Raw genomic sequence first — 12,716 nt, forward strand, 5'->3', positions numbered from 1 at the left:
AGTTATATACCTCAGCCTCAAAATAAAATGGGTCTGATATTTCAAGGGTAGACCTCTTTGCCTGAAGTGGAGCACTAGCTTCAGTTTTAGTGTATATCTGAAATATTTTCCCCATAAAATCACGTGTTATGATTTAAGTACTTCTCTCCCTAAGAATCCGGCAGTGTACATGAAGAAAATAACGTAGAGATTAGATTGCATTATCCAAGTATTTATAATCCATAACCTCCAGAAATAACCACCAAAGTGTTTGTAAACTACCTTTTAAAGATTTAGTTGAAATGCACTATGAAAATACGACAGGGAAAGCATTCCGCACTTTTTCCATATATAAGCAGTCAAAAATATCTACGTCACAGATGCTTCAGGATGAATCTAAATAGCTTTGTTCGGTTGTATCCTAGATTATTGAATATACGCATGCAGAAGGACTCTGCTAAAACATGAACTGACCTACATGTAGTCTGGCTATGCAAGAACATAGGATTGGCATTGCCTGAATAATTTGATTGTCTGTCTTGACCTGAACATTTTTTAGCCTTTCGATCATTTTCAGTTGTACTTTCCATAAAAGACATTTTTATCAATGCGACAGTGCTATATGGCAAGCCAAAGTGGACGAAAATCAATATTTTGTAATATTAAAAAACATTCTTTTTAATATTACAAAATCATTTTTTTAATATTAGAAAAGATATTTTAATATTAGAAATTCATTTTGTAATATTAAAAATTCATGATTTATTAATATTATAAAACATCACACATTTTGTAATATTACAAATTGAATTTGTAATGTTAGAAACATCCTCCCAAGTCAGGGTTTTGAGTCCATCCTCGCTCAAGGGTTTGAGAGAGCAAGGGTGGACTCAAAACCCTGACTGGGGAGGATGTATTAGAGTATGAATTTGTAATATTACAAAATTACTTTGCAATATTGCAAAATCAGTCACATTTTTAATGTTACAAAATGATTTTCTAATATTAAAAAATCGTAACTGAATACGACAAATCCATTTTCTAATATTAGAAAATTAATTTCTATGTAGTTTTTTAATATTAGAAATTCAATCGATTTTTTAATATTAAAAAAGTGTTTTTTATGATAATAGAAATCTAATTTGTAATATTAGAAAATGAATTTGTAATATTGAAAAATCATTTTTTTTAATATCAAAAACCACTTATTTTGTAATATTAGAAAATCACTTTGCAATATTGCAAAATCAGTCACATTTTTTAATGTTACAATATGATTTTCTAATATTAAAAAATCGTTTTTTAATATTAAAAATTCAACTGAATCTTTAATATTAAAAAATGATTTTTTTATATTAAAAAAGTGTTTTGTGATATAAGAAATCTAATTTGTAATATTAGAAATGAATTTGTAATATCAAAAAATATTTTTTTAATATTGGAAAATACTAATTTTTGTCCACTTTGGCTTGCCATATTGCTAAACCTTTTCATTTTTTTTTAAAACAAAAAGTTTTTTTTTTCTACATTAGATCGGATATCCGGGTATATTTATGAGTTTTTCCTTACATCAAGCAAATATTTCCTGAGTTCCGTTACGAAAATATTTCTTCTTTACTTTTTCTTACAGATGATCGATGAGACAAAGGACCCCTACCAGTTCTCTAATTTTATGAGAGTGTAGTTACTACTTTTTGTGAGTTTATACTAGTGTAAGGTGAAACTCTCTTCTAATATTCCTTCTGGTATCACCACGATATGCAGTACGCTGTAAACTTTATATTTAGATTATCCACGGTTTTCATTATTTTCCATATTTAATTTACTTTAAAACTAAAATGACAGGTATATATAATTGAATTCAAATTTGTAAAAAACGCCTCTTATTTATAACCTGTTTAGGTTACTAAATTATCATGCAAACCATTTTTGGTTCTGTGTCCGTTCTAAGCGTCGATCTTTGGTTCCATTCCTAATTTAAGCGAAAAAATACATTTCATGGATCTAAAGTAAGTTACTTCACAAAACTTAAAGAAAAGCTGAAAGGACATGTAAAATGTGTGTTCTTGTTCGACATTAAATTACATGTATATTAATATTAATTGTTTAAGATAAGTAATTTAAAAAAAAAAAAAAAAACTATTTCTATTTCTAGGTACGAAATGCAGCAAAGAGATTGAGTATAAGTGGTTCGTTCATGCATGTTTTTCCAATGAATTACTGTAAGCAAGTTCAGAATTAGTGCTTTCTTCCAGCTTCTTCATGAAGGATTATAACCTTTGAAATCGGGAAATACAACAGTGGAAACATTGAAACATAGTTCCATGCCTCTGAAATAATGGGAACATAACATTTTTTTTTACCAATATGATATTAAGACGGCAAAACGACAATTACAAGGTGTAACTAGCATGGGCTTCCCTATCGTTCCATGCAAAAATACCTCTAATCCTTCATAAACTCTATCAAAGATTTGAGAAAAAACTAGGGAATTGGTCGAATACCTAAATGGGACTCATTTTTAAAAACCCATACTAGTTGAAATTGAAAAAAAAGGACGGCATGCCAAGAAGTCTTGGCAAAATGCGTATAACTGAAACTGTGTGTGCGAATGAGCGCTTTATAATACCGTGACAATTATGTATACAAGTTTTTCGTGCACGTAGTATGTATGAGGGGTTGGTTGACAGCAAAGCAATCTGGCTCTGTGCCTGTAGCAAATACTTCGTGTGTGTTTCTGTATAGAAAGGCCAATCAGCTTCATCTACGCTGTCATAAAAACTAACAAGACACTGCCTTTTATTAGTTCATCAATGAATCAAAATCGACATGGACCACACACGATTATCTGATAGCCCCGTCGTGTCGCTAGACTTAACTGTAATTGTTTTCTAATAAGACGTCTGAAGTATGGTTATTTAGTGAATATCTGGCGTAAATTGTGACAGATCTTGTTAAAACTTATTTTCAAATGTACTTGTTAAAATAATCATATCAAAAGTAAAGATTATTGCAATTTTACAGTTGATAGAATACAAGCATTTTTGTTTCTCACTTGTGATTTTTACTTCGATTATTTATTTGCATAAGTAAATGTTAACGGTATATAGCCACCCAGAATCTTAAGCCAGTGGATTTCAGCATCAACGTGCATCGGTGTTTATAAAAAAGCAATTAAAGTCAAAATTCTTATCTTGTTCCAAACCCATGCTTGTTTATCTATGTAACATGCAGAATGTACTTGCGTTGCAAAGTATTTGTCGTAAGTAAAGTAAAAAAGAGATATTTTATGTCGTAAATGCGACCCTGAAATGTCAGAATAAAATTTCGTCTATTTTGGATATTAGAAGTTACACCCGCAATTGAAATAAGAGGATCAATATATAGACAGACAAAATGCAGACCTGCCTTGTTTCCATAATTTCGTTATCTTGTGTTCTTAATTTCGTATAGGCTGTGTGTATACACCATTTACTATCCATCTATGTACAGCAAATGATAATCTAACAGGGTAGATTCATACATTTTTGTGAGGTAAAATTTTAAGACTTGTAGGAAGTCTACATATTGACTTGTTGGTCGGTAGGAAACAATTTTAGTGCAAGCCATACTCCGCTTTGTTCCACGAAGAAAATAGGTTTCAAACCATGATTTTAAGAAAACTAGCATTCGAATACGATCGTTTTGTACAAATGGATTTAGAATAAACCACCTAAGACACAGCAAGTCGTTGACATTGAACATCGACTTACTGTCAATGCGCCATGCTTTAGGTATATGGAGCGTTATGTACAATGTACGTCGGTACGTCTTTTTCAACTGAAAACTGATTTCTCCCTAGCTTGGAATAATTTGAAAACAAGATAGCAACTTCTACCGTGTTCTACTCTCTTCGTCTCTCATCAAATTTATGTAAGTTGAAATTCGACTATAGTCTTGATTTCATAATAATCTAACATGACAACTTAACTTAAATTTTAGAGGTTGAGGTGCTTGTGTTAACTTGGGATGGATACCATCATATGTTGTATAAATGAGTGCATGCATTGCACTCTCGGGGAACAACTCCACTGTTCATGTTTTACAAAGCATCAAACAGTTTTACTTATACGAAAATTTCCTAGTTCATGAAAAAGTCGTCTACGGAAAAGAAACCTACTTTTATATAAATAAACAGTGTGGACACAGACTGGATACAGACTGATACAAATTTGAACACACATACGTTTTGTCTTGAATGGGTATGTCTAGAAAACTCCATTTATTGATATCAATAATTGAATTATGAATACGTTGGTAAATATCCATTAACATATGTTACTACATATCTACAGACATGAATAAATGGGAAACAAATTCCGCAATGGCTTGCCATAACCACAAAACATGTCATATACATATAACAATGATTCTTTCTTGAAGGTGTACTTACATGGATTTGTTGAACTTGATGTGTCATGTTAAGGACTGCCCATTTCACTTTATGTACTTTAGCTTGGTAAAATTCTGGACTTCCATTTTTTTTAAGATTAACAGAAACCAACAGTATAAATGAAACAATATGGTAATAACAATGGATCTAAAACTATGGTTTGTTTGTCTGTCGTTTTAAAGTTCTTCATCCTTCTGTCAGCTCTTTGAGTGTGGCAGGGAGATTTTCTCTCTATATATTTTCGAAGAAACACTGAAATAAGTCCAAATACCTATTTAATGTAAGTAAATACTCAAGCTCAATTTTAAAACAAGAAATGGCACCTTTAACTACATATCTGAAATCGATGTCTTTCATAATGCAGCCCGGTCAAAACTAGTTTTATGCCGGTGGTTATGCTGAAGGCATGATCCTTATTTTCCTCTAATAAAATTGGTATCTTCTGGCTAGAATCTTTTATCATGATCAAAAAATAACCACATTTAAAAAGAACATATACTTTGGAGAAATGTTGTTGAAGTGTGAATTATGTCCCCTTCATATGATAGTTGAGTAATTCCAAAGTTTTGTTGAAAGATAAAATATAACTATGTTTTTCATGAGGTTGATAATTTCTACTTTCATACTGTGGTATGAGACTAATTGACAGTCTAATTGTTATTAACAAGTGCCAGTAAATTGATAGACTTGTTTAATATTCCATACAAATAAGTTCAATCAGGTTCTAGCTGATTTTGAAAAAAAATGGTTTTGTTTGAGAACACTTTGCAAAACATTCATTTGAGTACTAATCACACAAGTCAGCACATTTACAAACACCACTTGAAATACTGGTATTTTCGTTATTAGTATTTTATCAGCAGGTGGTTGTCACATGTTTCAAGTCTGTCGTCTTTCTATGACTACACACGAAAGAACACTTTACATTATTCAATTAACTTTATTTTTATCAATTTCATGTGATAACGATTCAATCTTCATAGGAAGACCTGAACACAATAACTACCACATATATATCATAATATATATAATATTTATATAAGCCATAAGGCCTATCACAGGCAATTCACCCCTCTGGGGCCTCAGCACCACACCCTATGAGGTAAAACGAATATGATTTGGTAAGGATTTGAGTGTAGTGTCTTCATTGACATGAAAGAAAGAGGTGCCAGAGGGGTTTACATACACAATAATAAATCATAACTGGCAGTGTAACCTCTTTGCACTAGATACAAGTCATGTTTTTTTTTTCACAGGTAAATGAGGTCACCTGGTGTAATTCAATAAAATATAAATTTTTACAGCAATGTCCAAATTAGGTACGTGCAGAATATCATGATCTCCCTCTTATTTAACCATACTGATTTAATGTTTTTTAACTTCACCATTGCAACATAATGAACTGCTCACACAATTTGCATAAATTATTAAGATCCTAGTCTAGATTTTTTAAACTTTTAACAATAAAGCAGTAAAATTAACTCATAAATATCAATTTTGGTAGAAACTGTTATCTTGTGACAATTGCTTTCAGAAAAAAAAAAATCAAACACACAAATCACTAAACCATACAAAACATTTAACAGTACAAAATAACAATACATTTAGTACATAATAAATACATTAAAGCTCTAACACCATTGTCAAATAGTAGCGTTTTTATGCACCAATCAACAGGGCATACAAGGTTTCCAAATGACCAACCTCGTATTTTAGCACTGCAAGTTGTATATTAATAAAAAAATATTTGCATAGTTATCGTACATGTTGGTTCATATAAAAACCATAGAGTATCTTGTAACAAATATGGTAGTTTGTATAGTTTGTCGATCTAAAACTGGTATAAATAATATGATGAATGAAATTCAGCATCTTTACTTCATTTCAAGTAACAACCACAAACTAAACAGGAGATGAAGTTTTGAACGAAAAATAGAGAAGACTTAAATCAGAAAATATTGAAATTTTATCATTTAAAAAGATCCCAGATTGCATGGATTAATTGGGTATTATAATTTCCAATCATTTAACCACAGAAATTCTTGAATTAAAGTGAAATAAAAAAAGTACTATTTTATTCAAAGATTAATAAGGATTTCACTACAACCCTGATAAGAGTTAGGCAGGGGACTAAACTATAACCTTGCCTGAGAAACAGATTATCTTTGGCATTCTCAACAACAGGTTCCAATCCCAACTTATTTAGACATGAACAATTTATACAGTAATGGTAAAACATGACTAAAACATTTTGAATTCCTTGCATGACCATACAAATTTGTTTTTACTGAAAAAATGTAAAATTAAATATCAAATATTTTTCTGCTATTATTTCCTTCCTCCAAGCAGATTATACAATATGATTTAAATCAAATAATAAAGAATAAAAATATTTCAGAGAACAAAACAGAAATGAATTTCTTGTCTTTAATATCACTGTTTTTTGTTTGTTTCTGATGTTGATTAAGAACTTGATTGAACAGTTCAATAGTGTTGATAATTTCCCTTACTGTAATTTGCTCACATCTAAAAAAAATTGAGAAGAAAATTTACCACCATCTACATACAAAAATGTTTAATGATAAGTACATAACAATGAAGGTATACATTTTATACAGCAGTCATCAAAAACTATGACAGGCAGTGTTCATCAATTTGAAACATCAGAAACTGTAGAAAAGAAAAGTGTCTTTGTTTTTTACTATATGGCACTTTAATATTCAATGAGGCTAAGAATACCCTAGATAATTTAACCCTGAGCTTTCCTAGAGTAAATGCAAGCTTGAGGTATGAACATAATGCTGAATGATCTAATACTAATATTACATTGTAATTTCCTCAAAATGATGCTAAGAACAATGTACAACAACGACAACACACAAGTGAGATTTGATCTCTGATAATGTAAATGATGGTAATTATTTAACATGATCTTTGACAATGTAAATGATGGTAAATATTTATCATGACCTTTGACAATGTAAATGATGGTAAAATGATGGTAAATATTTAACATGATCTGACAATGTAAATGATGGTAAAATGATGGTAAATGTTTAACATAATCTCTGACAATGTAAATGATGGTAAATATTTAACATGATCTTTGACAATGTAAATGATGGTAAATATTTATCATGACCTTTGACAATGTAAATGATGGTAAAATGATGGTAAATATTTAACATGATCTGACAATGTAAATGATGGTAAAATGATGGTAAATGTTTAACATAATCTCTGACAATGTAAATGATGGTAAATATTTAACATGATCTTTGACAATGTAAATGATGGTAAACATTTAACAATCAACAAAATTTTAACAATTTTTTTACATCATATCAACATATTTACAATCCATAATAATTAATCTAATTACAATATCTTACAAAACAAGAAATCTGTACATCAGTAACATAAAACAATGCTTAACAGTTAAACAAGAGTTCTTTCCCCTTGTTCAATACAAATAAATACTAAATCACAACTCGGCCCTGATAAGGATGTAGAACAGATCCCGTCAAAGATACCCGTAGTTAGTTGTCCTTTCTGCTGATTGATATACTGAGTTCCTGAGTGAAAACTGGCCTGAAGCCGCCATAAAGAAGTGTCATGGATGATTATACACACTCACACAGGCAGCCATACGCACAACCATAAAATACTGTATAAATAATAAATAGCACCATCTTTTCCTAAGAGAACTAAAGTCTGAAACATCATAAAAAATCTCAATTATTTCATGTCTGTCAACAGATATTCACTGACAATGATTTTGATTTGTTATTTTTTTTTTAAAAGTAAAAATAAGTTATTCTGAATTAAGTGAAAAATAAATATGAAATTATGTGTTAGAACACAGAAATTATACTCATAATTGGAGACTTTTTAATTCAGTGTCTTACCTGCTAGGAAACAGAATCTGAGTCTGAACTGTCCAATTCTTTCCGTCTTTTACTTTTGTAGGCATGATCATGATCTACATTATGTACTGAACCTAAAACAAAGAAAGTTTTTACTCAAACACTTTTTTTTCTGAAAATCTTTAAATCCATTAATTTTCTTTTAAATATACAAGTACTTTTAGCATAACATGATTATCACAACCTATATTTTTAGTGTTTCAATCCAGAAGTATCTCCCCTTACCTGGAATAGGAGTGTGAACTTCAACTTTGACTGTGGCATGAGCTGTTACCCTGGTAACATGTCTTGAAGGAGGAGTAGATGTAACTGATGCTGGTGGTGTACTCTACAAATAAATATAAGTAAATTCATCAAGTTCAGTTTTAAGCTAACAATTATACATGTACCTCATAACCTTATTTAAAAAGCATACTCAAGTAAACATTGAAGATAATATCAAACGTCAATATATTTCTTCTGAACTACACGAATTTTATCATCTATGATTTTATTTTGAATTCTATATCATCCAATTAACAATGACAGAATAGGGTGAGGAATTGGAACCCTTTATATAAAGTTCTGGATTCACTGCTTCTGTATTAAGGTACTTACATGTCTACTATTATTAGCACTTGTCTGAGCTCCACTCATGGGAACTGTGGTTGTCTCTACAACTACTTCTGGTTCTACAACTATCTCATGTGAAGAATACTGTGTTGGTTCTTCAGATATTGTTGTCAAGGAAATATCTGAGGGTATCCTGGGATACGTTCGTCTGCCAGATCTTCTGGGTCCAACAGACTTCTTTTTGGGTTTTGGGGAAGGTTCAGGTGATGGTGTGGGAAGTCTATCACCATCGTCCTTAGGTCGAATCTAGACAAGATAAAGGAATTGAAATGAAACACATTTTAATTGTACATTTTTTGCTCCATTCATAAAAAGGAACATGTGTTCTGTGTCAAAGGCTTTGTGTGAATTTGTGCTATCACCAAGACTTGATTACATCATACAGAGCAGTGAGGTCTTACATGAATCAGCTAAATTGCCATTCATGATACATAACAACAGATTATATTTATGCACTAATTTAGTCCTTTAAAATGACAACTGTTGTTTCTTCTTTATTAATTTTTATATTAGGTCAAGTGTGAATGATAAAATGATGGTTTACCTCCCCTTTAGGTCCAAGTATTGACAAAAGTACAGGAAGTAAGACCAGTCCATTTAACAGCCCTATCACAACCAGAGCAGCCAGGACATTAAAGAAATACCTGTAAGAAAATAAGAAAAAGCATTAAACATAAATCAGAACAGACAGCAAGACACAAAGTAATGGAATCGATGCATGAGGTTAAATAACCTTTGTTCTTTGTATTGATGAAAGGTAAGGTCAAAGAATGTTAACATGACCTCATACCCTAATTTAGACCTTCAATGGTTTAATTCATACCCGCTGAATACTCTGCAGCACTTCAGCCTGTTTATTTATGGTTTATCAACATTCTTCTTCTCAATTTTGCAATTAAATTGTTCATTGAAAAAATAAAGATGTTAGAAGAATTTCAAACATGTAAGCAACTGTAAATGCTTTTTACTGACAGAAATTTTAAACAACCCAACTTATTTAATTAAAATTTTCATCAAAAGATGTTCTTCTTCATTCTGACATTTGCACCCTTCTAACTATGATGAAAATTGTTTCTTTCTTCCTTTACTGAGGTCAACAGCATAAGTAACATGGTTATGTACCTGGGGTTAATGTAGCGAAAACACATCAAATCTACATACAAATGTTTATTCTGGAGGCTACTCAATGAAAGAAAAAATTATTACCCTAATCTCAATCTAGTGTGTCTATATAAATTATTTTTCCCTCTGCAGGCCTCTTCCCATCAGAATTTAGAGGCAACATTTTTAAGACATTAAAAAGTGTGTTAAGAGCCGAGTTCTGACATTGATATAGACCATGAAGCTATCTACTATAAACAGACCACACAGTTGTCTACACAGTATAATATTAAATGCCATCCAAATCCTATCATATCATGGCACATTGCCAAACGCCCTCTATCTGATTGTTGATTAAAATGAATAATTCAACTACAGATTATGAAAATACTTATGATCAGAGGACCACCCTGATCAATGAGCTACTGCATCTAACTAACTTCAAATTACACAGAATAAACATCATTTTGCTGCACATTTTCATTAATTGGTTGTCATCTAGTGAAATCAGTTCAATCAATTGGTTTTACTATAAAATTCAAGGTGTCTAGACCAAAATCTAAATTTTTCCATTTCATATCTGCTATAAAAGCTTTAGTTTACTTTTTATTTTAAACAAGACATAATAAAACTGACAAACTTATTTAACTGATGAAGTTTATGTTTGCACTTCATGTTTAAAATATACTTTTGAAAATGAATAGTGTCATTGTCCCCAAAAATTTGCTTAAAAAACCAGATTTATTCACAAATTTAGTCAATACTTCATGTTCAACAATGTCTGTAAAATCCACTTATCCCACACTTCCTATACAACTTAATATTAAACTTGACATGAAAAAAGGCTCTGACTAATTGGCTTTTAATATGTCCATTATAAATTATGTGTTGGACACAATTAATATTGTAATGTCTGGCAGTACCTTGAGGCATTCCATCACCTGTGGACACTATGTCAAGAACTGACCACCTAGATTTTATTGCTATTTTCATACAGGTGAATATCTCGTAGGCATAAAATATTATGACTGTCTTCATTATAATATTTATGGAAAGACCAGGAAAGACAAGCAATACATTTTCTCATAATATATAGATATGGTTTTTCATACATCTTCTGTATAAAATAAAGACAATACTAAAAGCTTTAACCTAAATTATGCTATTGAGACAATAAAATTAAAAAGAAAATATTACCAGCTATTATTGACAATACCAGATGGTCTTGTCAAACTTGTTCATGATTATTTAGATATACTAAACGGCCATCCTAAGATGAAATATGACTGCATGTAATAACTGAAATGTTTAACCCTGTTCAAATGTCTACTTTAGTAGTAGACATTTGAACAAAATTATTCCCTATGTAAAACTCAAATCAAAAAGCTATCAAAACTCAAATCAAAAGCTATTGGGACTTATTATCCCCAACATAAACAATGAACATTATCAAACAAAGAATCTACCAAAAATCCAGCAATACAGTAATTTTCAAAATAGAAATTAGGAACCAATTTTAATCCAAATTTTGATTTGATTTATGTTGTTTTAAATAGACTTCAATTAGCTTTAATTTTAAAATGTCTTTCATTCAATTTGCATAATCTCCTTTCCATTAAAATTTTATCTGATGCACCAAGCATGGCTCCTAAAACCAGAAAGCCAGATAATATGTGATTTAATTCCATTAATTAAGTATAACTCTGTAGTAATAGAGAAAACATTAATTTAATAATGGAGTAGACCTACAGGTAAAGAAGCCCTATGTTCACCAGGTAAAATAGGATAAGGCATCATCAAAACCATAATGTGTAACTTCTGCAGATGTTGAATAAACAAATTACGTTCCTGATTTGATGAAGAAACTCCCATCTGTTTAGATGTAAAGTAAATTTCTGTTAATTTCATTTCCATTTCAACCTTTCTAAAAAGACAAAGTTTGACTGTGTGTGGTCTTATAAAAGACACTTAACTCTTATGTTAATATAGTCCAGCTAAAAACATTAAAAATTTATATCCACTTGATTTGACTCATAAAGTAAAACAGCAATGGGTTATCAGAAGAATAAGCTAAGTATTTACTGAAGATTGTAAAGTGTTCTTATAAGCTGAATTCACATAAACCCATTTCAAAGGAAAAATCACATGGCAATTTCCAGCAAAACTACTATAGATAGTGTAGAATTCACCATGTAATACCAACTATTGCTGCTCTAAATACACCATGTTAAAGAAGGACATTATTTCAAGAGCAATGAAAAAGTACTTTGAAAAAGTACTGCATAGGCACAATAGGAAGAAGCCTTTTGTCCTTTTTCGACCTATCAAACAAAGTCACAGGTACCATACATGTCTGCTATTAGAAATACAAAGGCAAAGACTTTTTAATGAGGTCAATAAAGCATGATGAATCAGATAAGTAACCCAAAAAAAATCTATAAAAAGTTGACACTACATTGCCCATACAGAAAACTATCAATTGCCTCACCTAAACAAGTCATGGACAAATCATTTGTAAAACATGAAAGTACATAAAAAAGATAAGACTTTTTCAAACAGTAATTATAAAAGATCACTATCCATTCACTTTATATAATCCAATTCAAAGAGTGACTAGCTGAGTCATGACAGAATTTCAGATAAGGTATTTCATATACTGGTGAAAA

The 12,716-nt window shown here is 30.7% G+C and overlaps 1 protein-coding gene across 2 annotated transcripts in view; it reads right to left on the reverse strand.

The window, feature by feature from the left end:
* Window positions 1–6,973: 6,973 nt before the first annotated feature.
* The window catches only part of LOC148629263 (protein patched homolog 1-like), a 29,669-nt gene continuing 23,926 nt past the window's right edge, over window positions 6,974–12,716 (reverse strand). Inside the window, exons 24-29 of one of the 2 annotated variants that reach the window (XR_015915585.1) lie at window positions 9,494–9,593; window positions 8,935–9,195; window positions 8,563–8,665; window positions 8,320–8,411; window positions 7,554–8,125; window positions 6,974–7,381 (exon numbers count right to left, since the gene is read on the reverse strand). Coding sequence is in view for 1 of the 2 variants with exons in the window: in XM_088547274.1 (XP_088403400.1) it covers window positions 8,323–8,411; window positions 8,563–8,665; window positions 8,935–9,195; window positions 9,494–9,593 (553 nt within the window). In the remaining variant the exon portion in view is untranslated. Of the gene's footprint in view, window positions 7,382–7,553; window positions 8,126–8,319; window positions 8,412–8,562; window positions 8,666–8,934; window positions 9,196–9,493; window positions 9,594–12,716 lie in introns of those variants that run through there. The other variant, XM_088547274.1, reaches the window with a different exon arrangement.

This window comes from Perna viridis, chromosome 1 (assembly GCF_037379345.1).
Source record: "Perna viridis isolate PV_CMFRI_1.1 ecotype Kerala chromosome 1, ASM3737934v1, whole genome shotgun sequence".
Lineage (NCBI taxonomy): Eukaryota > Metazoa > Mollusca > Bivalvia > Mytilida > Mytilidae > Perna > Perna viridis.